This window comes from Mastigoproctus giganteus, chromosome 12 (genome assembly GCF_048544385.1).
Source record: "Mastigoproctus giganteus isolate SK-2022 chromosome 12, ASM4854438v1, whole genome shotgun sequence".
NCBI lineage: Eukaryota > Metazoa > Arthropoda > Arachnida > Uropygi > Thelyphonidae > Mastigoproctus > Mastigoproctus giganteus.
The window spans coordinates 10,833,461-10,860,178 of record NC_143586.1 but is presented as its reverse complement, the minus strand read 5'-3'; the positions used below and the strand labels follow the sequence as shown (position 1 = coordinate 10,860,178).

General features: G+C 37.1%; 1 protein-coding gene across 1 annotated transcript in view; it reads left to right on the top strand.

Annotated features, from left to right (window-relative positions):
* Nucleotides 1–26,718, top strand: part of Dnaaf5 (Dynein axonemal assembly factor 5) — a 124,709-nt gene that overhangs the window by 31,347 nt on the left and 66,644 nt on the right. Inside the window, exon 3 of the mRNA XM_090386606.1 lies at nucleotides 11,266–11,384. Coding sequence (XP_090242732.1) covers nucleotides 11,266–11,384 — 119 coding nt within the window. The remainder of the gene's footprint in view (nucleotides 1–11,265; nucleotides 11,385–26,718) is intronic.

Here is a 26,718-nt window from a genome sequence, read left to right as displayed (position 1 = left end):
GGTATATTCCTATACCATTATTATGATCTTCCAAAAAGAGAGAGCCAGGGTCTCTCACTTTGGAAGATTGGCTTTATGACCCCGGCATACCTGATTATTTAAACTTTTTTAGTAGGATGGTGCTATGTTTTTCATACTTAACATAATTTCTTCTAAATTTAAAGCAGTGCATACATCACCTAACTTGTTTCATGCTGATTTCAAATGTGAGAAATTTTTCACCATCTACAAAATTACAAATTAAAAAAAAAAGAATATTATGTAAATGGCTGGAAGATAATAGATTTTTTATTTTCATGAATTTGGAGAAAACTTGCTTGGAAGGAAGTGTTATTTATGTACAGATTTTAATGATTTATGAAAGTTATAATTTTATTTACTTACACAACACCTTGAAAAAATTTATTTTCAAGATTTTTATATATACAGTGAAACTTCCCTTTAACGGACAGCCACGGGGAACGAAAATGTGTCCGTCAGAGAGAAGTGTCCGCTAACAAGAAGTCTGAGGGAGAAAAAAAAAAAAGAAAGAAAGAAAAATCGTTAAACGTTTAATGTAAAATTAAATTAAAATATATACAGATTTTGCACAATATTTTTGTAAATAATATACATACAATTGTGCTATGCATATTATGACTTTATCTTAAGAAAAATACATACAGTAATCACTTATTTTCTACTGCACCTTCTTCCGGCTGATAATTTTGTTTTCAACATTTGTTTGGAGTGAAGAAACCATCGAAAGTCCTTCAGTATCTTCTTCAGTGGCGAAAAACATTTTTAAACGATTGATTTGTATGAGCGCTTCTTCTATTTTCATCGGTGGTTCGTCGTTAATATGTTCTTCGACAGAATGACCTCCTTCCATTTCTTCATCCTCATGAGGAACTTCTTGAAAAATATCGATGATAATGTCATTGATATCTAGAGCACCATCTTCTGTAGTGATGTTCGAGTCTATATCTTTGTAGCCAGCGTCACTTGTAGCGGAAGTATCGTACATTATCAATAGATGTTGAAGTTCTTGTTCTTCTTGGTGCTCCACATTGCTGTTCACAACTTCAATTTTTGCATTTGAGAAGCCAGACTTTACAAAACAGTTCATGACAGTTTGTTTTCTAATTGTGTTTACTGAAGAGGAAATCCATTGAATCGCATCTAGGATGCTGAGTTTCTTTGCAAGGTCACTCGCACATGTTACATCGTTCATGTTTGCAAGGAGATGTCTTAAAAAATGTTTTCTGTAGTGAAGTTTAAAATTTTTTATTATCCCTTGATCCAAGGGCTGACACTCTGCAGATGTGTTTGGTGGCAGAAAAACGATTTGAATGTTGGACAATTCAATGTGCGGGTGAGATGCAGCATTATCCATGAAAAGAATAATTTTTCTGTTTTGACGAATCATGTTTTGGTTAAAGTGACTTATCCATTCGCTCATGATATCTCGTGTCATCCACGCTTTTTTATTAGACTTCCAGTCAACATTCAACTTTATGCCTTTGAAACAACAAGAGGTTGTTCAAAGTCTCCCAGCATATTTGTACACAATAGTACAGTCAAGCGTTCCTTAGAAATTTTTCCGCCCTGGCACTTTCGTTTTTGCAGGAAGAGCTTTAAAAAACAACCGTTTCGTCATAGTTGTAAATATCCTTAGCTTCAAAATCACGACATAAATCTTCCAATTTGACGGTCCACTCTGTTACAACCCCAGAATCAACAGATCCACCTTCACCACTTACGGTTTTCTAAGAAATTTAAGCTGAGTTTTGAACTTGTCTAGCCATCCCACAGAAGCTTTGAACTCATTTACTCCCATAGATTTCGCAACCTCCAAAGCCGTTTCCCTAATAATAGGCCCATTAATGGGAATTTTTTTAGCACGTGCGTTGACAAAACCACTCATACGTAACATTGTCAATTTGAAGTCCAACAGTTTTCGGGAATGATTTTTGAACGTGATCATTTCCGTGTTGCCAAAATTGTTTGAGCAGTTCATTTTTTTTCTTTAGGATGTTGCTTACCTGCGTCTTCCCGATTTTGAATTTTGCAGCAAGATTGCGAACACTTTTTTTTTGCCGATCATACGCATTAATGAGTTCGACTTTATCTTTTAAAGTTAAATGTTTACGAGAAGATATTGTGCACTTCACACAACACTGAACAAAACTGAAAACCGAATCCCAAAAGACGAAAGGCTGACAAAATCCCCCCCCTGCACACACCGAATTCATCAGAAGTTTTACACGTGCCTTGAAATTCTTGAAAAACGGTTTAGAACCGTGATGTAAACCTTGATAAAATTCAGAGAATCGGAAATAGAAAATAAACACACGATTGAGGCAATACGTGGAAGAAACATTCCTAGAAAAAGGGCCGTGAGCTCGCCCGCTGTCCTTTATGGGGAGATCAAATTAAGTGCTAATCTAAACGAAACAGTACAGATTGCCTGTCTGCGTCCGTTACAGAGAATGTCCGCTAGACAGAAGCTGAAAACATGTTAAAACCAATAGAGGAGAGTTGGGGAATTTGAAAATGTCCGTTGTAGAGAGATGTCCGTTAAAGAGAGGTGTCCGTTAGGAGTAGTTTCACTGTATATATATATATGAGTAATATGGAATGAAAGTTAATAAATTGTAACAAGCTGTAACTAATACTTATGGGCCAATGCAGTTGCTAGAGCAATTATGCATTACGACCGTAATGTGTATAAAATACTTTCTATAATGTTGAAGATAATAATATAGAAGGTAATTCAAGCAGACAATACCAAGCTCGATTTAAAGAAACGCAAGGGATATAAATATATATAAAAAAATAAAATAAATAAAATATATATATATACATAAAACTTATCGTTGTCTACCCACAATCTAGATGACTTCAGCTGGGGCCAACCACCCAGACTGAAGGCAAAAAACGACAAGGAGTTCTTTGTTTCTGTAATGATCAATATCTGCTAAGATATATAAAATATCAGTGCTTTTTTTTGTAAAAAAATAGGTGCCGGTACTCATTCTTTGCTATCAGGTAAAATTCCGTGCTGGCATGGGTGACACAGCTGGCACGCAGTGGGTGTCAGTTGTTAAAGAGATCACGTGACACTGGGTGGAGTCAGCACCTGTCAATCACGGCCGTATCGCTAGTAGTCGGAACGCTGTACCCGATACTGAATCCCTACCAAAGTTTGTAGTCTTAATTTTCTTCTGCAATCCTTCATATGTACATCTTTTTTTTTGGTTCGGCATCGAGTCATTCTTTGCTTCTTGAAAATGATTAAACGCCTCATAGTTATTCCAAACAGCTGAAACAGACCAGAAGCTCGATGCCACCCATCGTGTGCTTAAAATTCTGCCAATTTTTAATAGTTCAATATCCAGTGATTTGGCACACACCTTCAATTCTCTGGCATTTTTTGGTGACGCGTTATACACGACATAAAGTTTATCAGTAAATGCTTTAAATCTATCGATACCTGCAACGGATTTCGCAGTATCACCAACTGATAGCTCTAATCGGTGATTAGCGCAATGCCACACTATTAAAGAAGGGAATTTTTGTTTCATTAGTTTCGTAACGCCACTTTTACTACCCATCATAACAGCTGCACCATCACATGTGACACAAACTAAGTGAGTTTTTAAATAGTTTTCCGTCATACTGTATGACTGAAGACAATCGAGCAGAGAATGAAATATCCCTTTTGCAGTAACACTTTCGAGTTCAATCAAATCCAGAAACAAATTTATGGGAGATCTCATTCCACAGTCAAATATACAAGTTCGAACATAAATGATCAAAGCGGATTTCCTACTCACCGTGGTCGATTCGTCAATTATCAGTGAAATTTTACTGTTCGACATAACGATTTTATTAACCAAATTTTTTCTCATTTCATCACTAATGTGGTTCAAGATGTTAATGCATGCATATGTTGAATGAAGAATATGACCCATGCCAATCCCATTTAATTCCTGTAGGTCAATTCTGATTCAAAATTATGAAAAGACTGATTTTCTTTGGCCACCTTATATGCAGTGTGAAACATTTTTGCTGTTATCAATTTTTTGTGTGATAAACTCTTTAAACACAGATTTTCAAGGGTCCCTTTCTCAGCTTCCACAAGCAGTTTTATACCAGCTTTATGTCCTGCTGTTTCCTTGTGATCGAAAATTGTCTTTCTTAAAGACAATAGCTGTTGCTGTCTGCTTTCGCCAAAATAGGTAACTTCATTATTTGCCCATTCCTTAGAATCTTCATGCCCATCTTCTTTTCCACTCCAAGAGTTCCAATTTGTTTACATAATGCTTAGCCAGGTCTCTTATTTTCATAATTTAGCCAATTATATTTCGCACAGAAATCATTTTTTTGATCAACAGTCCAGCAACTTGGCCAGTCATTTATGTCAGTCATCCCTTGCTGTTGGACGTGGATACCATCAGGAACAAAAGCAGTGTTTGACACAGTTTCTGTAATTAGGTCTTCACTTACATTTTCACTTGTTTTTAATTTCTTAACTATGGAGGGTGAGAAGAAACTAGTAATTCTTTTCATTTTGTACATTACGGTTCAAGATAGTTTTTTTTTAATACTAATTCACTTACAATCTTGTTTCCGCACGGGCAAATAAATAAAACTGTTGCGTCTGAATTGAAAATGCACAAATACAAAGTTGTGTTGAACAAACTTTTACATTGTAACAAAAGCCACAGAAACATTAGTGGCGAACCAATAGGAACCCCTATGAAATGGCATTTCCAAAGGGGGGGGGGAGTCAAGAAGGAGGTACATGAGTTTCCCAATGTGGGTGGTACTTCTTAGATGAACAGAACACCTGCGAAAGTGAGATAATCCCCAATAAAGTAAATCTACAGTCGGAACCTCTATATAACTAAGTCGATTGTTCCTTGCAAAAATTTTTGTTAAACAAAAATTTCGTTATAAAGAAATATGACCAACACAATGAAAAATAATTCAACATTCAGAAATACAGTAAAAGTTGGTAAATATATTTTCTAATATTTCAAAACAATTTATTAATACATAACAAATTAAGATACGATTTATTATTTTATTTTTCATACAACATGATGCACACAATATTATTACACTTAAGAATTATTTTTCAAAATATTTGGTTATCTTTTGTTGTACACTGTATTTACTGTACATCGATCATTTAAAATTTTTTTGCATTTGTTTTAACATACCTTTTGTATTCTCAGGAACATCTTCACACGACGAAGTTTCAAAAGCTGCCAACATTTCATATTTAGAAGGTTTAATACCTTCGTTATCCTCATTTTTCCTTTCTTGTTATTGATATTGTCATTAGCTCTTTGAACCAGTTCTTAAATTTGAATTTTTTTTTTTTTTTTTTCGTGAAACTGTCCAAAATGTGGAAGTCATTGAGGTACTGTAACCATGTAAATAGAGATATGAAAAATTTACAGAAACATTTACAGAAAAAAACACACTTCTGCGAAACAACAGTTGATTATTTGGAAAGAAAACCACTCTCTCCTAATTCCCAAAGAGGGCGCTTACAGTAGAATGTTGAGCAGAGCCCATTGTTCGCATCGGGAATACCCCTTGACCAGCGCAAGTTCTCGGTATGTGGGACATGTGGTCGGATAGGATTTACGAGTATCACTAAATGGAATAATCCCTTTTGCTCTCTTAATTCGTGCAGCAGCACTAATTGTCTGAAGGCCAGAAGTGTGAACAAGTGTGTACCAAGTCTCCCTAATCTGTTTGTTATATGAAATTTTTTTTCGCTCAACCGAAACTATTTTAAGTTTGTTAAACAGAGGTCTGACTGAGTAATCTGAAATTTTATATAGATAATATTTTAACAATAGACAGTGAAAAATGCAAATTTAGTTAAATAACTTTAAGCATATATATTCGAATAATGGTTAACCATGTGAAAAAAAAATTACTGAATATTTCGAAATGTACTGCACGCAAATGTCATACGCCGTTAAAAAAGGTGCCGGTACGCCGTACCGTTGCGTACTGTCACAAAAAAAGCCCTGTAAAATATAAAAAATCCAGAGATTAAGTAATTTGAATCTAAACCAATTAAAGGTAGTTAAAAATTTTTGAATCAGTAGGAAGATATTATAAATATAAGCATATATTGAACATTGTTGACCTGGCAGAGAACGTAATTTAATAATTAAAATAAGAATAAATGTAAAGTATAAGGCATATCTACCGTATCCAGGACATAATGTAACAACTAGTTATGAAATAATAATCCCTCTAGTGAGTATATATGTGGTGACCCCTATGTGATGGATATGGTAAAAATAAATAATTAATTAAAGTTAACACGAAGAGAAGCATGCAGATAGTAAGAACGAATTAAATAATAGAACCTGAACTCCATAAAGGCGAAAATATAGTAGTACAAATAAGAAATAGTGTCTCCTACATCCTCGGATTACCCTAATAATTTCGGAGAAATAAGAACAAAGAGTGTAGGACAGCTTAATGACAATACAAGATATAAGTTGTAGCTCAGGTATGTCCAGGATCGCAAACCCGTTCCTATAGTAGGACCTTGAGCAATATATATATATATATATATATATATATATATATATCCAATAATTCAAAACAAAATAAAATAAAACATAAGCCAGTAGTATGGCAAAAACTGTAGAGTGAAAATTAACATGTAAAGGTAATAAGACATAAACAGTAGCCGATAGTCCCCTATATAATATAGCACTTTAAATCCAATTAATAACATCAATATAAAATTTAAAATAATGCCAATTATAATATAATTTAGCGGTACCCCATGTTAAACTTTATGTTAAACATGGGGTACAGCAAATTTAAATATATATATATATATATTTTTTTTTTTTTTTTTTTTTTTTTTTTATGGACGGAGGACATACCAGAGGCCACTTGTCTTCATCCCTGTCTGCTTTAAAGTTTTTGCCCTGTATAAGATATACAGAATTCAAATCTTTAAATTGTACTGAATTTCAGTTTAGTAGAATTTAAAAGCCAAATAGTTGAAATCTGTATCATTTGAATTTTGAATGAACTTGATGATTTTTACAAATGAATATTTTGATTATTTAAACCTTTAAATTACTAATTATTCAATTATGGAAATCCTTTGATTATGCCCATCACTAGCTGCGACATTATTCTTTTCAAAAGCTTGCATTTAGGAAAAAAAAAACTTTTCAGAAACTATGGTTGACCGCCCATCAATCTTCAAATAAAGGTACAGATGCTATCATTATCGAACTTATATTCACACAGTAAATATGGATGATATCGCTTTTTTTAAAGTGATTAGAACAGGAAATTCAGTTTGTGTAAAAAGTGTGTCAAGCAGTGTTTAGAGAGTGATGTGTATGGTTGAATCACTGACATTATTACTTTCTTCTGATATCCTTCAATGTAGGAGTTATGAGAATTTTCTCTGAAAGAATTAGTTATTTAGCCTCGCCTCACTTTAAAACATTTTTTTTTTTTTTGGCTGCGATGTGCCATTTGAAAACTGAAACCAGTGGCAGCAACTATGAAAACATCATTCATGACCTCTAATAGCTGTGCTTTACCCCTGCATAAATAGTTTTTATTTCTGTTGCTGCTCCATCTTTTGTATTCTCCCTGAAAGTTAAGCCAGGATTTTGCCATATTTTAGAATAAAAAAGTACAGTGTTGAAATATTGGGTGACTTTGTGATTTTTATGTTATGTGGAATAATAAGTTTTATATTGAGTTATTACCTGAGTATTTATATAATTTAAAATAAGATTTTTTTGGTTCCCTTTGCAAAGATTTATAAGCATTATGTTGTCAAATTCTGTTGTCAGACTTTTGAATTCCAAAACAACATTTCCGAATTCCAAAGTACATCACCAAGGGTGTCAAGACTAATACTCAAGATTTCTAAGAGGTACAAGCTAAAGATTATAATGATTTATGCACCAACATCGAGCCATGATGATGAAGAGATGTACACCGAAATTGAGAGTCTTCTAGATGAGCAGAAAACCCACTACACTATTATTATGGGGGACTTCAATGCTAAGGTTGGAAAAAGGCAAAACAGCGCAGAAAGAGGAACTATAGGAAATTTTGGAATTGGTGAAAGAAATAAAAGAGGTGAAAGACTTGTGGAATTTGCAGAATCTCAAGGACTGTCAGTAATGAACACTTTTTTCAAGAAAAGGGTGAACAGAAAGTGGACATGGAAGAGTCCAAATGGATTAACAACTAATGAAATCGACTTCATCCTCACTAACAGAAGATATATTGTGAATGATGTTACCGTCCTGAATAAGGTAAATGTTGGAAGTGATCACAGAATGGTAAGATGTATACTTGATATAGATGTAGGAAAGGAAAGGAAAAAACTGACTCGAGTAAATAATACAAAGGTCTTTGAGATAACAGAGGAGGAGAAAAAGCAGTATGTACTGGAACTCAAGAACAAGTTTGAGCTTCTGCAGACTGCTCAGGACCAAGATATCGACGAGGAATATTACAACTTTCTGAAAGTGATAAAGCCCAAGAAACCTATAGGGAAACGTAAATCCAAAGAAGAAAAAATTAGTCAAGAAACACTTGTCATGATGAACCGAAGACGACAAATGAAGAGCAAGAAAAACACTGACAGGGAGAAAATTGAGTATACTGAGTTATGCAAAGCCATTAGAAAGAGACTTAGAGAGGACATAAGAAGATTTAACACAAGAAAAGTAGAACAAGCATTAAGGGAAAACAAAGGATTTAAATCAGCAGCCATGAGCAGTAATACAGAAAGACAAATGATACTGAAACTGAAGAATAGCAATGGTGTACTTATAAACAGCAGAGAAGGCATAATTCAAATAGCAGAAGACTACTATAGAGAATTATACAAGGAGCGATGGAATGATACCAGCAGTGGGAAAGATGGATTGCAAAGTAGCAACATACGACATACCCGATATTCTTCCTGATGAGGTAGAACATGCATTGAAGAAAATGAAGAATCGGAAAGCCCCGGGGAAGATGAAGTTACTGTAGAGTTGTTAAAATTGGGAGGAAGAGACATAACACAAAAACTGGCAAGGCTCTTCACAAAGTGCATTAGAAAAGGTGTGATGCCTAAGCAGCAGAATAATGCAATCATAGTTTTGCCGCATAAGAAAGGAGATAAATCAGAAATTGGAAATTATAGACCAATTAGCTTGTTATCCCACATCTACAAGTTGTTCACAAGGGTCATTACTAACAGATTAGAAAGAATACTTGATGAGAATCAACCGAAAGAGCAAGCTGGCTTTAGGACAGGATTCTCAACTATGGATCACCTTCACGTAATATCACAGCTAATGGAGAAAGAAAATGAATATAAAACACCATTATGCTTGGCATTTGTGGATTATGAAAAGGCATTTGACTCCATACAGCATAAGGCAATGTTTCGGGCACTGGAAAGACAAAGGCATAGATACCCCATATATTATGATTTTGAAGAAAATATATGAGAGTGCTACCTCCTTTATTAGACTAGACAAAGACAGTAGCAAATTTAAAATTGAGAAAGGAGTTCGACAAGGAGACACAATATCTCTGAAGCTGTTTACTGCTGCCCTTGAGGAAGCTTTCAGAAGATTAGACTGGTCGCAGAAAGGAGTCAATGTGAACGGAGAGTACCTAAACCATTTACGATTTGCAGATGACATTGTGGTCATAAGATAAGCCACGATCCCAAAGAATTAGAGGAAAATCTTAATCAGTTATGCGCAGTTAGTAAGGATTTTGGACTAAAGATGAATATGGTTAAAACAAAAGTAATGATGAACAATTATGCCACGGAAAGGGAAATAATGATTGAAGGAGCAGTAATTGAAAAGGTGGAGTCATATACTTATCTGGGACATGTTATTAGCTGTAATAATGATAAATGGCTGGAAGTCAAGAGAAGAATAAATTTTGGATGGATAGCATTCAGGAAATATAGTCACATACTGAAGAGCAATATCCCAGTTTGTCTGAAACGTAAAATAACGAATCAGTGTATACTTCCCACCATGACTTATGGAAGTGAAACTTGAGCACTCACCAAAAGAATGGAAGAGAAGCTGAGAACTACACAGCGAAGAATGGAACGAATTATATTGGGAATCAGACTGTTAGATAAGAAGAGAAACACATGGATTAGACAGCAAACTCAAGTAAAGGACATTCTTATCAAAACTAAAGAACTAAAATGGTCTTGGGCAGGACACATAGCTCGAAGACATGATGACAGATGGACTAAGAAAATAACAGAATGGTACCCAAGAGGAGCTAGAAGAAAACCTGGAAGACAAAGACGGAGATGGATAGATGAAATTCATGAGTTTTCGGGTAGTAAATGGATGGCCACTGCTCAAAACAGAAGGAACTGGAAAGTTGCTGGAGAGGCCTTCATCCTGCAGTGGATTGAAAATGGCTGATGATGATGATGATGTTGTTGTCAAATTAGTCATGAAGCAGGAGCCTGAATTGTTGGAATTCCATAAATAACATAGTTTTGTCACAGCTCCGGTTAGTCATTTGATTATATTAATTTCCATTTCAGATGTTTCTTTTTCTTAACATCGACGTTGTTTTAATGATTATATTGTAATTTTATATTAATAAATGACACAATTTTAATTGATTGGGAAGTATTTAACTATTATTTATTGTTCTTTTTCAAATGTATTCTAATATTGTATCTCAGATACACCGAAGTATGGTTAGATCTTTTTAATAATCTCTTTAAGACAATTTCTTTTGGAAGAAACACTTATAATAAAGTGAGGAAAATGTTAATAAACTGAGAAAATTTTAATAAACTGAATTCTAAATTTACGAAGTCATAAAATTAAGATATATCTTTTGTATACTGAATAAAGTGAGTTATTAAATGTGTATTTTTTGAAGAATTTGAAGTTCCGAATTAGATTTTGATAGTAATATTAAATTAGAATATCATGAACAGCAATCTTTACCAATTTTATGTTAAAAATTTTAATTTATTTGGCCCCTTCCTCTAGGTATGTTTCTTTTAATGTTCTTTCAATGTTCATATATGTTCAACAAAACTCAACAGAATTTAAGTCATTTCTATTCCTTACTGAGACATTTGGTTCACTGATTGATAAATATCTTTGCAGTTAATTCTGTTCAAAATCAGGTGTTTTAATAGTAAATTAAAAAAAAAAATAATAAGTTGGATTTCATTCATTGAAATTTTGCATTTTGCATTAGGATTAAAAGTCAAGAATTATGGGAACAGGCAGGAGGTCAGTACTTAGTAGAAAATGAAAAAGACTATAAGTCTGAAGTAGACTTTCCCAAACCACCTCCTAGTCATTATCCAAATGGTGGTAAGTATAAAATTATTTTTGAATTACTTAAATTACATAATTTATAATAGTGATGCCTAACTTACAAATTTCAGTTGTTCTTATAATTCAACTATGTCCTAATGATACAGTTCTGCTAACCTTGTCATAATTTATCCAGTAAAAAAGTTGAGAACTTGTGTCACTGTATATGTTTAACAGGGCACAGCACTACAGACTAGTGTTTTATAATTTTATGATATCAGTTAAACAAATTGACATAAATCTTGTATGCATACAGGGTCTCATTTTAGGAAGGATGTAGATCCATTAGAATAGGTGCAGAGAAGAGAAACAAGATTAGTCAAAGACACGAGGGAAGTATTTCTTTGAAGAAAGACTTCAGCTTTGAAAGTTACATCTGGAAACTAGGCACATGCGTGAGTAAATTGCCAAATGAGTAAATGCCGATGGCATCTTTACTCTTTCTCGAACAACCCAGATGTGCACGAATGCACCCACATGCACACTCACAAGTGAACATAATTTTAATTGAAAAAGGATATTTACAGATTAGATGTGCGAAAATTTTCTTTCAGCAGAGAATAGTTGATTATTGACCAAATTTTCATCTGGTGTTGTGGAAGCAGGTAATTTGAATATGTTTAATGAAGGATTATGCAAATTATTAGAGGAGATGAATAAATGATGTAGGTATTATTTTTTTTTTTTTGGCTACTGTTCTATAAGGTTGCTTCTTTGCATTTATTAATAATTATATGAAAAAACTGTATTTAAGTATAAATAATGCGGTTCTTAAAAACAGAATTGAGTAAATGTCCTTGAGGTTGTCACAGACATTCTCTCAGATATGCCAGACAAGCTGTACTTGCTAACTGGGAGTCTAAAACGCTGATGGAACTGATATTCGGGTGACACTCAAGTCAAGTGGACCCAATTTCGGCGAAGTCCGGACAGTCTGTGACAGCCAAATCCTCTGCTTGCACCTTCACGATGGTGAGACTGTTAGTAATCCTGGGTATAACCTCCATGCACAAGTACATGGTGGGTGACCACAAAGGTGTGAACCAACATAAGGAGGGGTCGGGGTGTGGCGCCCACACCACATGGAGGAACGCCGCCCCTCTATGTTACCAGGCAGTACTAGTTGGTAGATGACTCTCATCAACCGGTGATATACCACCACTTTCCTTATTGGAGGCTTGAAGTGGTGAAACCCATGTTTAGTCTCTAGAGCTAAGTTCCGGTCAACCCTTCCCTATCTCTTCCATCATGCAGTATGATTGATGACTTTTGAGGTTATGATGAACGTCATGGCGAGATCCAATATTCCTTACATTTCGAGGGTACAGCTCTAAAATGGTGTTCGCAGGCCGGCCGCTAGTTAGTACACCGGACTGAACCTATTGGTAACTCTCTAGGAAGCTTCCGTATCAGCTAGTGTATAATCTTGCTACCTCTACTCTGCCAGATAGTGACTGGAGGGAGTCCGAGTAGTGTGTATGCGGGGAGCATTGTCGAGGCCACGTTATGTCAAGGATCTGGGTATATTCTTACTACATGTACACCATATCCAACAATTTCATTACTTCATACAGCAAGTCCCACCTACTTTTTCTAACTATTGAATACACCATGAATTGTCAAACTAATAGAGCAAGCTTATCTGCGAAAAGATCTAAACCTCCCAAGGACTTCCTAATTCATTTCACAAATATACGTAGTCTCAATTCTAATCTCAACGATGTCCATTTCCACTTGCAGTCTGCCAAACCCCATGTACTTTTTCTGACAGAATTTCAGTTATCTGTTGATTCATCTACTGCTCATCTCAGATGCCCAAATTATTTGCTGTATGATTCCTTTCGCCTCAAAGGTGGTACTTGTGTATATGTCCGTTCTGATATTCCCTGTCAGAGACTTGGCAATTTGGAATCTCCTCTCTTTGATCTTCTCTGGCTTAAAATCTCTCTATCTCATTGTGGAATGAAATTCATCTGTTGTCTCTACCGTTCTCCCAACTCCACTAATCACTTGCAGCACTTTGACTTCCTCTCTTTGCAACTTGACTTTCTCCAGTCCAACTTTCCTAACAGTGAAGTAGTTTTCCTTGGTGATTTTAATGTTCACAACTCCAGCTGGCTTCCGTTTTCTAGTCACACCGACCCAGCAGGTCGAGATGCTGAGGCTTTTGCAATTACTAATGACCTAGCACAGATTGTTCATTTACCTACAAGAATACCGGACAATCCTAATCATACAGCCAATACACTTGATCTTTTTCTCACAAACAACCCTTCTAAGTACACGGTTGAAGTGAGAGGTCCTTTAGGCACTTCAGATCACAACTTGGTGATTGTCTCTTCTCCAATGGAACCTTTATCTCATGGCTATTCCCAACCACGTGTTGTTTGGCATTACAAGAATGCAAAATGGGATGACCTGCGAGACTTTTCTTCTTTTCCTTGGTCGGATTACTGTTTCAAAACTTCTGATGTCAACGTTTGCTCAGATCGTGTCAGTGAAATTATTCTTGCAGGAATGGAATCCCTTATCCCACGTCCTTTATCTAAACCTTGGTTTTCCAATAAATGTGCTAAGGCTGTCCAAGAGAAGAACGTTGCATATCCTAATTGGCTTGTTTCTAATTCTTCAGTTTCATTTTCTGCCTACACCAAAGCTCGCAGCAGTTGTAAAGTAGTTATTAATCAGTCCAAACTAGAGTTTGAACAGGCTAAGAGTAGAAAACTTGCTTCTTGCCCTAATGGTAGCCGAGCATTCTGGTCTTTTGCCAAAGCTATTGGCCGCAACTTTTGCCCATCTTTGCTCCCACCTCTGTCCAAACCAGATGGTTCTGTTGCCACTTCAGCCAAGGATAAAGCTGACCTGCTAGCATCCCATTTTTCTTCCAACTCATGTATAAATGATCTTGGTAAAACACCTCCCACCATTCCCAACATGCTCCATTCAATGCCTCCTCTGGTCTTCTGTCAAAAGGATATCAGAAGGATTTTGATGAATCTTGATGCTAAGAAAGCTCCAGGTCCTGATGGTATTTCTCCACTTGTTCTCAAAACCTGTGCTCCTGAACTTACTCCTATTCTTTGTCGCCTTTTTTCACTTTCTTATTCCAAAGGTGTTTTTCCTTCTGCTTGGAAATTTGCTCATATCCAGCCAGTTCCTAAAAAGGGTGACAAATCCCTCCCATCCAGTTATCGTCCCATTGCAATTACTTCTACTCTTTCTAAAGTAATGGAGAAATCAATTAACCCCCAACTCTTAAACAACCTAGAAACCTTCCGTCTGATCAACGATCACCAGTATGGATTCCGTCAGTGTCGATCCACTGGAGATATTCTGGCTTATGTTACCCATTTATGGACTGATTCAATGGAAAGGTTCGGTGAAACACAAGTAGTTGCTCTTGACATCTCAAAGGCTTTTGATCATGTTTGGCATAAAGGTCTTCTAAACAAGCTTCCATCTTATGGTTTGCCAACTGTTTTTAGTAATTGGTTATCCAGTTTTCTCTCTGATCGCTCCCTGAGGGTGATGGTAGATGGCTCTCTGTCTTCTAACTTCTCCACTAATGCCGGTGTCCCCCCAAGGTTCAGTTCTTTCCCCCACTCTTTTGCTCTTGTATATCAATGACCTTCTTCCATTGACTGGAAATCCTATCCATAGTTTTGCCAGTGATAAGCACATTGCATTCAACTTTCCATTTTGAGAAACCTTGTCCTGCTCAATCAGCTTCAACTTCTCGAAAATCTGCTACCAATTCCTTAAATGCCGATCTTCAGGTAATTCTCCAGTGGGACAAAGACAACTTAGTCGATTTCAACCCTTCTAAAACTCAGTTTTGTCTTATATCTCGCAAAAAGGATTCTTCTGCTCCTATGCTTATTTTTAGTGACACTCCAATTTCTAGACAAAATGATATATCTCTTTTGGGGATTACCCTGACTTCTAATCTCTCTTGGCACAAGCATATTACAAATATTGCTTCCTCTGCATCTAGAAAACTTTGTTTTCTCTTTCGCTCTTGGCGTTACTTTTCTTTCAAACAGCTGCTCACTCTGTATAAATCGCAAATCTGCCCTGCCATGGAATATTGTTCCCACATCTGGGGTGGTGCCCCCAAAACCTCTCTCTGGCTTCTTGATTCCATTCAGAAGAGGGCAGTTAGGTTAATTAATGATTAGGTTAATTAATTAAAGAATAGAAATAGGTGCATGTATACTTGCGTGTACACCAATGCTAGGAGTTTAGTAAATAAATTTGATGAATTTGAAGTATTGCTCAAAACATCAAAGGCAGTTATTGTTGGGATATCAGAGACGTGGTGTCACAGAGATATAAGGAATGCAGAACTGGAATTTGGGGAGTACAATGTCTACAGAAAGGATAGACTGGATAGGAAGGGAGGAGGGGTTATGCTATTAGTTAAGAAATACATAAAATCCAAGGATGTTAAGCCAGTGGACATCGCTGGACAGTGCAATGTCGAGTCAGTTTGGTGTGACATAAGCATTGGGAGATCAAAATTGAGAGTAGAAGTGTGCTATAGGCCTAATGATTCTGATGAGTATAATAAGATACTGTACAGGGAAATAGAGTGGGCCAGTAAATCAGAGAGTCTTATAATGGGGGATTTTAATTTCCCAGATATTGACTGGAATTTGGGGGTTGGTCACTCACACACTAGCAAGGCTTTTGTGGATTTATTGGATGATTATTTTCTACATCAGCATGTTCAGGAGGCAATTAGAGGGAAGAATACTCTTGATTTGATTATCAGCAGTGATTCTTCATGCATTAAGAATCTGCAGATAAATGATCCACTAGGTGGCAGTGATCACAGTGTGCTGAAGTGGGATTTACTCAAAGAGGTAACTACCATTAGGGGTCAAGGGAAGGGTTATTGCTTTCGTAAAGGCGACTACGATGGACTGAGACAGTATTTAAATTCTATACAGTGGGACCAACTGATGATGTTACCAACAGCAAATGCAAAATGGGAAGCATTCAAAGAACTTATCTTGGAAGCTACTAGGCTTTACATACCAACTAAGAAATATTGTTCAAGGTTTAGGCCAAAATGGATGTCAGATGAACTAATGAGGCATATGGCACAGAAGAAAAATGCATGGGATACATACAAATTAACACATGATACAGAAGCCTATGATAGATACAAGTTGATATGCAACCAAGTTACAAAGGAGGTTAGGCATACGAAGGCAGATTACGAGAAATCCTTGGCAAGGGATGCAAAGAAAAACAGCAAAGAGTTCTTTACTTATGTAAACTCTAGAAGGAAGGGGATGAATCAGATTGGTCCACTTGATATTGATGGGTCAAGTGTTGATGATCCTGCTCAGGTAGCTAACAAACTAAATGAATATTTTACATTGACATTCACACATGAGGAGTTATTCAGCGAGGGGAATGCCAGAGGTGTATTCAACTCTAGCAGTAAGCTAGAGAATCTTGTAATAACTGAGAGTAAAGTGGAGGAGAAATTGTTGAAGATAAATACAAGAAAGGCACCTGGGGTGGAAGGGATCTATCCAGTTATATTAAAGGAGGCAGTAAAGGAAGTAAGCAAACCCTTAGCCATAATTATGAGAGCTTCCTTGGACTCAGGGGAGGTACCCACAGACTGGAGATGTGCAAATGTGACCCCAATTCACAAAGGAGGATGAAAGGCTGACACAAGTAATTATAGACCTGTGAGTTTAACTTCTGTTCCAGGAAAATTAATGGAGGCACTAGTTAAAGAAGCACTGTAGGATCATATAGGCAAGACTTCAGCTATAGCTCGGACAAAGCATGGTTTTGCTCAGGGGAAGTCTTGCCTGACCAATTTGATTGGATACTGTGATGCAGTCACATAGGAACTGGATGCAGGGAATAACTTTGATATTATATACTTGGATCTCTGAAAGGCTTTTGATACTGTTGCACATGGAAGACTGCTGCACAAATTGGAGCAGTGTGGCATCGGAGGCAAATTGCTGCTGTGGGTAAAGGGGTGGCTGAGGGGGAGAAGACAGAGAGTGGTAATCAATGGACACTGCTCATCGTGGACCAATGTTATTAGTGGAGTGACTCAGGGCTCAGTGTTGGGTCCATTATTGTTTTCTGTATTCATAAATGATATTGATGAGGGTATATCAAGCTTAATGTCGAAGTTTGCAGACAATACAAAGGTAGGCAGGGTTGTCAAGGACACTACTGACACTATGGTACTGCAACAGGATCTGGAAAGGTTGAGCAGATGGGCTGAGAGGTGGCAAATGGAGTTTAACATTGACAAATGTAAAGTACCACACATGGGAAACAGCAACCCCAAAGCAACGTATGAACTCTGTGGTACTACACTGACAGTGGTAGAGAATGAAAGGGACCTGGGGGTGGTTGTGCAGGCAAATATGAAGTTCTCTGAGCAGTGCAGATGGGCTGCAAGAGTAGCTCATGGTGTATTGTCAATGATATATAGGAATTTTTCTAGCAGGGATAAGGAGGTGATTATTCCCTTGTATAAGGCAATTGTCAGGCCACACCTAGAGTACTGTATACAGGTCTGGAGGCCCCGAGTGCCAAGCGAGTGACTAAAACGATTCTATAGTGATTTAAAAGCGATTTTCTTAAAAGAGCGATTGATTGTAGTTGAACGTTAATTTCTAATTTCCAAGGTTATATAATTTTGCTCTTCTAAAGTAAAGAAGTCAGCTTACTCAACAGAAAGGAAAGCCACCTTTCTTCTTGTATATAAAACTAATCTACTAACGCACTAACACTAACAACCTTATCGCTTGGTCACTGGTGACACCGCTCCTGCCTCCACGTGGCGGGGCTGGAAGCCTGGGAGGAGAAATCCACTCTCCCGGGACTAAAAGGAGCAACTATGGACAACACAAAACAGTCCTACTATGGATCTCTTGATCCAGATTCAAGTAGACATGACGACCATGATAATTTGAATAAATCCCATGCTAAGAGACAAAAAAAAGAAGGAACAGATTTTTCTGCTCCTCTCTTCTTAATATTACATTCCTCCACAGACTAACCATTCAGTAAACTCTCCCCATTTTTGATTCAGAAATGTCTCGAAAATGTGGCTGGGCCTCCAAAAATGGTTCGGCGACTAAGATCTGGAGACCTATTAGTGGAAATGAGTGAACACAGACATGCTGAAAGACTCTTGAAAATATCTACCTTTGGTGTATTTCCCACAAAGGTTACCCCATATGCTACCTTGAACTCCTCTAAAGGGATAATATCTGAATGGGATCTTCTAAATGTATCAGAGGATGAACTTGTCTCTGAATTGTGTCTCTAGTGGTTGGTTGGTGGAACAGACTTCCATCCCTTGTGGTGGAGGTTGATAGCCTAAATAAGTTTAAGGCTCAGCTGGACAGGTATTTTGATCAAACAGAGGGGTGAAGTGGAAGTGGAGGTTTTTTTTTTTTTTTTTTTCTGATGCTGCATAAGCTTGCTTTCTTGCATCAAATGCCTCTACTAATGCTAATGCTAATTAAGCAATCAAAATGTAGTCCAGGCAAAAAGAATTGTCATCAAAAAAGATGGAGAGCCTGTCCCTACACGAACAGTCATATTGACATTTAAGTCACCAAATCTCCCCACAACTATAAAAGCTGGATATCTCAGATGCCATGTTCGACCGTACATTCCCAACCCAGTTCGGTGCTTTAAGTGCCAAAAATTCGGTCATTCGCAAACTGTGTGCAGAGGTATAGTCACTTGTGCTTCTTGTGGTTCAAAAGAACACACACATACGGACTGTAATAATGAAACCCAAAACTGTCCTAACTGCCATGGAAACCATTCTGCCTTCTCTAAGGACTGTATCCAATGGAAAAGAGAGAAGAACATTCAGAAGTATAAAATAGAGAACAAAGTGTCATATCAAGAGGCAAAGAAACACTTTGCAATCCCTACTAAATCATCTACATACGCCTCAGTTACTCAACAGCTACGCACAATATCAACTCTGACCGACTGTTCCGTCCCTCCAAATATCTCTATATCTGTTTGGGCAAAATCATTACTTACTTCATTAAAAGAACCATCTCCCTCAAAATATGCAACCCAAGAAGTAAATACGCCGGTAACAATACCTCCAGATAAGAATCCCAATCAGCAACCAAAAGTACAAACTAAGAGCGCTGAAAGAACTTATACACACACATTCAGATCTGATACCATGGACACTGATGAAAAAGCGGATGAAGATGACACATTTCTTGAAATTCATCCAGAAGGCGACATTGACACAAGCAGACCAGTCTTCTCAAAGAAGGATAAAGGAAAAATAGACCGGCGTAAGCAAACTACCTCACAGAAGTCAGCAGACACTAGCTAAAACCAAACAACGAATACAGTTATTCAATGGAATTGTCGTGGGCTCCGTGCTAACTTTGACGACTTTTACGATCTCCTATCTGAATACAAGCCTGTTGCAGTATGCATTCAAGAAACCAATCTCACAAATGCAATAACTATGACGATTAAGCATTACAGTATGTATAGAAAAGATAGAAACTCATCTAATTTAGCTCATGGAGGAGTAGCACTCATAGTGAATTCTTTGGTGCCCTCTAGACCTATCTCCCTGCAAACATCTTTAGAGGCAATTGCTGTCCGTGTCACCTTCGGAATCACAATAACATTAGTTTCATTGTATCTGTCACCAAATCATACATACACCTTCGCTGATTTAGATAATTTAGTAATGCAAATACCTGCTCCCTTTTGTATTATGGGTGACTGGAATGGCCATCACCCGCTATGGGGTTCTCAACATCTTGACTCCAGAGGACAGATAATTGAAAAAATTTTAGACAAACATAACCTGACAATTTTAAACACTGGTGCTCACACATATGTACATTTACCATCTGGCTCAACCTCTGCTATTGATCTTTCAATATGCTCTCCAGTGATATTTCCTCTCATAGACTGGACCGTTACTAATAACCCTCGCGGGAGCGATCACTTTCCTATCATCTGTACTTTCTGTATAAGTTCTACTCCTCAGAGTAACATTAGGACAATCTGGAAATTTGCTAAGGCTAACTGGATTAAATACCAAGAAATAGCTCACTTAGATACTGTCTTCATAGCAACCCACACAATTGACTCTGCAGTAAGCTACATTACAGATACAATAATGAAAGCATCCGAGACTGCTATACCAAAATCATCATCCAAAATCCGGCTTCATCCAAAAATGTGGTGGAACGTAGCATGCAACAGTGCTAAAAAAGAAAGGAACAAATATTGGAATATTTTTCGAAAACATCCAACCACAGCTAACCTCCTACAGTTTAAGAGAATCAGAGCTAAAGCTCGTCATATAAGACGTGAAAGTAAAAAAGAAGCATGGGCGCATTATGCCTCCACCATAAACAGATCCACAGATACTTCTACAATATGGAAAAAAAATCAAGAGAATTAATGGTAAATACTTGCAGACAACTTCTCCTATTATACTTGTAAAAGGGAAAGAAATCTCTGAACCTACAGAAATTGCCAATGCCTTAGGTACTACGTTTGAAACGCTTTCAGCTGTTGCCACATATGAACCAGCATTTCAATTGATTAAATCGCAGACAGAAAAATACAAACTAAATTTTAATACTGTCATCCTTCATTTTTATAATCTGCCTCTGACCATGGATGAATTGCGTAATGCACTTGCACGAGTGAAAAACAGTGCTCCAGGTCCCGACGGGATTTATTACACCATGATCTGTCATTTAAGTGAGGAATCATTAACTGTACTCTTACAACTGTATAACAGAATTTACTTAGAGGAGTATTACCCCGCTAGCTGGTGCCATTCTTATGTGCTAGCCTTCCCGAAACCAGGGAAAGACCACACAGATCCCAAAAATTACCGTCCTATTTCTCTAACCAGTTGTCTGGGAAAAACATTGGAAAAAATAATTAACACCAGACTGACATGGTTTTTAGAGACTCAAAACATTCTAAGCCCAAATCAGTATGGTTTCTGGAGAAAAAGATGCACGCTTGATCTCATTATCAAGGCCGAAACAAATATCCGGAACGCATTCCTGAGAAATGAACACCTAGTCATGGTATGTGTTGACATTGAAAAAGCCTTTGATACAACTTGGCGATGTGGAATTCTTCAGGACTTACATAAATGTGGACTTCGGGGTCATCTTCCAAAATTTATTAAGAACTTTCTAGGTAATAGATCCTTTCAGGTCCGATTCCACTCTTCATTATCTCGAACATATGTACAAGAAGAGGGAGTACCCCAGGGATCAGTGTTGAGCGCCACACTCTTTGCCATTAGGATTGATTCTATTACAAAGTGCATACCTAACACAGTTGACACATACTTGTACGCTGACGATCTTGCCATGTCATGTCATTCTCAAAATATGAGACTTATTGAAAGACAACTGCAAGGCACCATTAACAAAATAGTCTCTTGGGCTAAGAACAACGGATATCGGCTTTCAAAACCAAAAACGACTGCTGTACACTTCTGTCGAAAACGTTCTTTACATCCGGATCCAGACCTTCATTTGGATTCTCATTGTATTACTTTCCAACCTAGTATTAGATTTCTTGGTGTAATATTTGATAAAAAATTAAACTTCCTGGAACATATAAAACATATTCGTACAAGTTGTCTTAGAAAACTAAATCTTCTCAGAGTAATTTCTTCTATGTCATGGGGTGCAGATCGTTACGTGTTGTTACATCTATATCGCTCACTGATCAGATCCCGGTTAGACTATGGGTCTCCTGCATATGACTCAGCCAGGTCAAGTGTATTGAAATGGCTCGATCCTGTACATCACAGTGCACTAAGAGTTACACTGGGGGCTTTTCGCACATCACCAATCTTAAGCCTCTATACCGAAGCCTATGAACCACCATTACACCTTAGGCGAGAAACTCTACTACTAAATTATGCAGCCAAAATCAGCAGTTCTCCCACATCATCCCATGTGGCAATGCTTCTTCATGCCAAAATGGAGAGAAATCTATCAAACTAAACAGCGTTACAACAAACCATCTGGCATTAGGCTTCAAGCTTTGATCACAAGCTGGGGCCTGAAGTTTTCTAACATGCTCCAGGATACTAGCATTGAAACCCAGCCATGGCTTTCCATGGCTCCAGTACATATTGATAGACTTTTTCAGCAATGGGGAAAGAATAACTTCCCCGATATCAACATTAGACAAATACATATGGCTCACTCCACCGAGTTTAGCAGCTTCATTCAGCTATACACTGATGGATCCAAAACTGGTAATAAAGTTGGCACAGCTGTAGTACTACCAAATGCCACCATCTCCAGACAGCTCCCACCAGAATGCAGTACTTATACCTCAGAGCTATATGGTATTCTACTAGCCCTAGAGAATATAAAAGAAGCTTCGTAAGCTAAATCCATCATATATACGGACTCGTTAAGTGCTGTTAATGCTCTACAGTGTAAATCCTTCCCTAGTCATCCTCTGATATAGAAAATTTTAGCACAGTTATTAGCACTTCATGGACGTGGACAGCTCGTAATATTTTGCTGGATCCCTGGACACGTTGGAATCCAAGGAAACGAGCAGGCAGATTTAGCTGCTAAAATTGCTACAAATGTGATGCCATCTAATTTCAGGACTCCTTATAGTGATCTTAAGTCCTTTATCAAACAGACATATAAAGAAGTATGGACACGCATGTGGAAAGATCAGACAAATAATAAACTTTTTGAAATCAAGAGAGAACCTAAACAGTGGCAATCCAGCATGAGACGAAACAGAAAGGAAGAAACTATTCTAGCCAGATTACGCATTGGTCATACTTTCCTCACTCATAGCTATCTACTAACAAACAGTGACCCTCCACAATGCAGTAATTGTTTATGCCCACTAACAGTAAATAACAGCATATCATTATAGAATGTCCGCAATATCAGAAAGAACGGAAAACGGCTTTTTCCTCTAATTTTCATAATTACAATCATTTAACACTACAGTGTGTCCTAGGAGATCGAGAGAACATGGATGACATTTTTTCTTTTTCTAAAATTTATTAATAAATATCACCTTATCTGAACCACTATCTCCTGTAAGAAAAACGAAGGAAATATCAGACAGTAATTAGTGCATTATAGCCTAAGTTGCTGATGCACCAATAAATTTAACAAACAACAACAACAACAAGTCTGGAGGCCTCATTTCAAGAAGGATGTAGAGCTGCTGGAACAAGTACAGAGAAGGGCAAAAAGATTAGTGAATGGAACAAAGGGGTGCTCTTATGAAGAAAGGCTTAAGTTTTGCAAATTACAGTGTCTGGAGACTAGGCACCAGCGAGGTGATCTGATAGAGGTGTATAAAGCCTTGAATGGTTTGAGCATGCTCAATGATGATGGGATTCTTCCTCTCGCTCAGAATAATCACCTGAGAGGGCATAAATTCAAATTGAGGAAAGACAGATGTAGGATAGACGTGCGGAAATATTCCTTTAGCCAGTGGTTGGTTGGTGGAACAGACTTTCATACCTTGTCGTGGAAGTTGATAGCCTAAATAAGTTTAAGGCTCAGCTGGACAGATATTTTGAACGAACAGAGGGGTGAAGTGGAAGTGGTTTTTTTTTTTTTTTTTTTTGGCTGATGCTGCATAAGCTTGCTTTCTTGCATCAAATGCCTCTACTAATGCTAATGCCAATGATTCATCTCTAACAAAGTCTCTCCACTCGCTTTCTCATAGACACACTGTTTCTGCTGCATGCCTCTTCTACAGATACTTCCATGGGCACTGTTCTTCTGAATTGGCTTCTATAATTCCTGCTCTCTCTTTCAAAACAGTCCGAACACGTGCCGCCACTAGCCAACATCCATTTACTGTCCAACTTCAAACCCACAGAACCAACTTTTCATCTTCCTCGTTTATTCATTCAACTGCTGTTTTCTGGAACAACCTTCCTTCATACGTATTTCCTGAAAATTACCATCTACAGAAGTTCAAGTCCAATGTCAACAAATATCTTCTTTCGTCTTCTTAACCTCAAACCCAAGCACGGTACTAAGTACTATAGGTTCTAATACCTCTTGTGTTTGGGGTTCACATAAAAAAAAAAAAAAAAATGTGCTTCAATGTTGTTCACATGGCTTGTGTGTGTGTGTGTGTGTGTGTGTATATATATATATATATAGCATATGTTTATATATATGTGTGTATATATAAAAAGAAATTAGAATAAAAATAAAAAATCATGCTAGCAGAATTGCAGAACAGTAGAGTGAAAATAGTCAAAATGAAACATAATAATCAAACCAACAGGGAGGCAAGAGAAAAGAGTAACAAGACTAAAAATATTGTAGCTGAAACTCTCCAAGATAATTTAGAAAATCTAAATGAAAAATAATAATAAATAATCAATTTTTATTATTTATTATTATTATTATATAACTGGGGTCCACAAAACATTCAGGGGAGGTACCCATGGACTGGAGATATGCAAATGTGACCCCAATTTACAAAGCAGAATCAAAGGGCGACACAAGTAATTATAGACCTGTTAGTTTAACTTCTGTTCCAGGGAAATTAATGGAGTCACTGGTTAAAGAAGCAATGCAGGATCATCTAGATAAGGTTTCAGTTATAGCTCGGACACAGCATGGTTTTGTTAAGGGAAAGTCCTGCCTGACCAATTTGATTGGATATTATGATGTGATCACAAAGGAACTGAATGCAGGGAATAACTTTGATATCATATATTTGGATCTTAGAAAGGCTTTTGATACTGTTGCACATGGAAGATTGCTGAACAAATTGGAACAGTGTGGCATTGGAGGCAAATTGCTGTTATGGATAAAGGGATGATTGAGTGAGAGAAGACAGAGTGGTGATCAATGGACACCGCTCTTCGTGGACTAATGTTATTAGTGCAGTCCCTCAGGGTTCAGTGTTGGGTCCATTGTTGTTTTCTGTATTTATAAATGATATTGATGATGGTATATCAAGCTTAATGTCTTTGTTGCAGATGATACGAAGGTTGGAATGGTTGTTAAGGACACTAATGACAGTATGCTGCTGCAACAGGATCTAGAAAAGTTGAGCAGATGGGCTGAGAGGTGGCAAATGAAGTTTAACATTGACAAATGTAAAGTACTACATATGGGAAGCAGTAACCTCAGAGTAATGTATCAACTCTGTGGTACTACACTGACAGTGGTAGAGAACGAAAAGGACCTGGGGTAATTGTGCAGGCAGATATGAAGTTTTCTGAGCAGTGCATACAGTCTGCAAGAGTAGCTCATGGTGTCTTGTCAATGATATACAGGAATTTTTTTAGCAGGGATAAGATGATTATCCCCGGGGTCCAGAAAATTTATCGCCCGCAATTCACCACCAGCAATTAATCGCTAGCAGTTTACTGCTGCGTCAGTTTATCTCATAAACAATTTATAGCCTACAAATGATCGCTAGCATATTTTGCAGTCTAGAAGCAATGAGATGTGTTTGGTATGAGGGAATAGTATGGAAATAAAAAAAAAAAAAAAAAAAACACATGTATGGAAATATGTAATTTTAATAGTTACATGTATCACAAAAATAGTAAAAAATCCATTATTTAAACAATATAACAATTGGTTAATTTTAAACTAAACTAATTATAACGTTAGGTATGTCATAGTACACTGCAAAAATTCAAAATGAATGTTTATGCAATCTTCAGAATCAGTCACGTTGGGATAATTAATTACTAAGAAACTGCAATATTTACAACACAGTATGTACATTATTAATAATGTACATACTGTGTACCTCTTAGATAATCAACCTCTTATCTTACCTCTTAGATAATCTAAGATAATCTCTTACTCTTAGATAATCTTAGATAAGCTATACCTCTTAGATAATCAACAATAACACCCCGTTCGTCGTATGCACTAACAAGCCTTTTGATTCGGTCATCACAATCGCAATACTTCTCTTTTTTGTTCCTGGATCACTTCCACTTAAATATTGTTCAATGCGCATTTCGTTAATACTTTGTTCTTTTTTAATGCAATCGATAAATTTCCAACTGTTGGGATGATAAGCAGCGACTTGTTCCTCAAATCTTCTATGCCACCCTTCAACAGAATTATTCGTTCTTGGTATTCCTTCAAGAACAAGCTGGTGTACGTTCCACATTTCATGGGAATACTTTGGTGGTCAACGAAGATGTCGTCTGGTTGGGCATTCAATCCATGCACCTCAAAATAATCAACAACTTCTTGCAATTCTGGAGGAAAAACACAATTTTCACACAAATGTTCAAAAACGGCCGTCACAATAG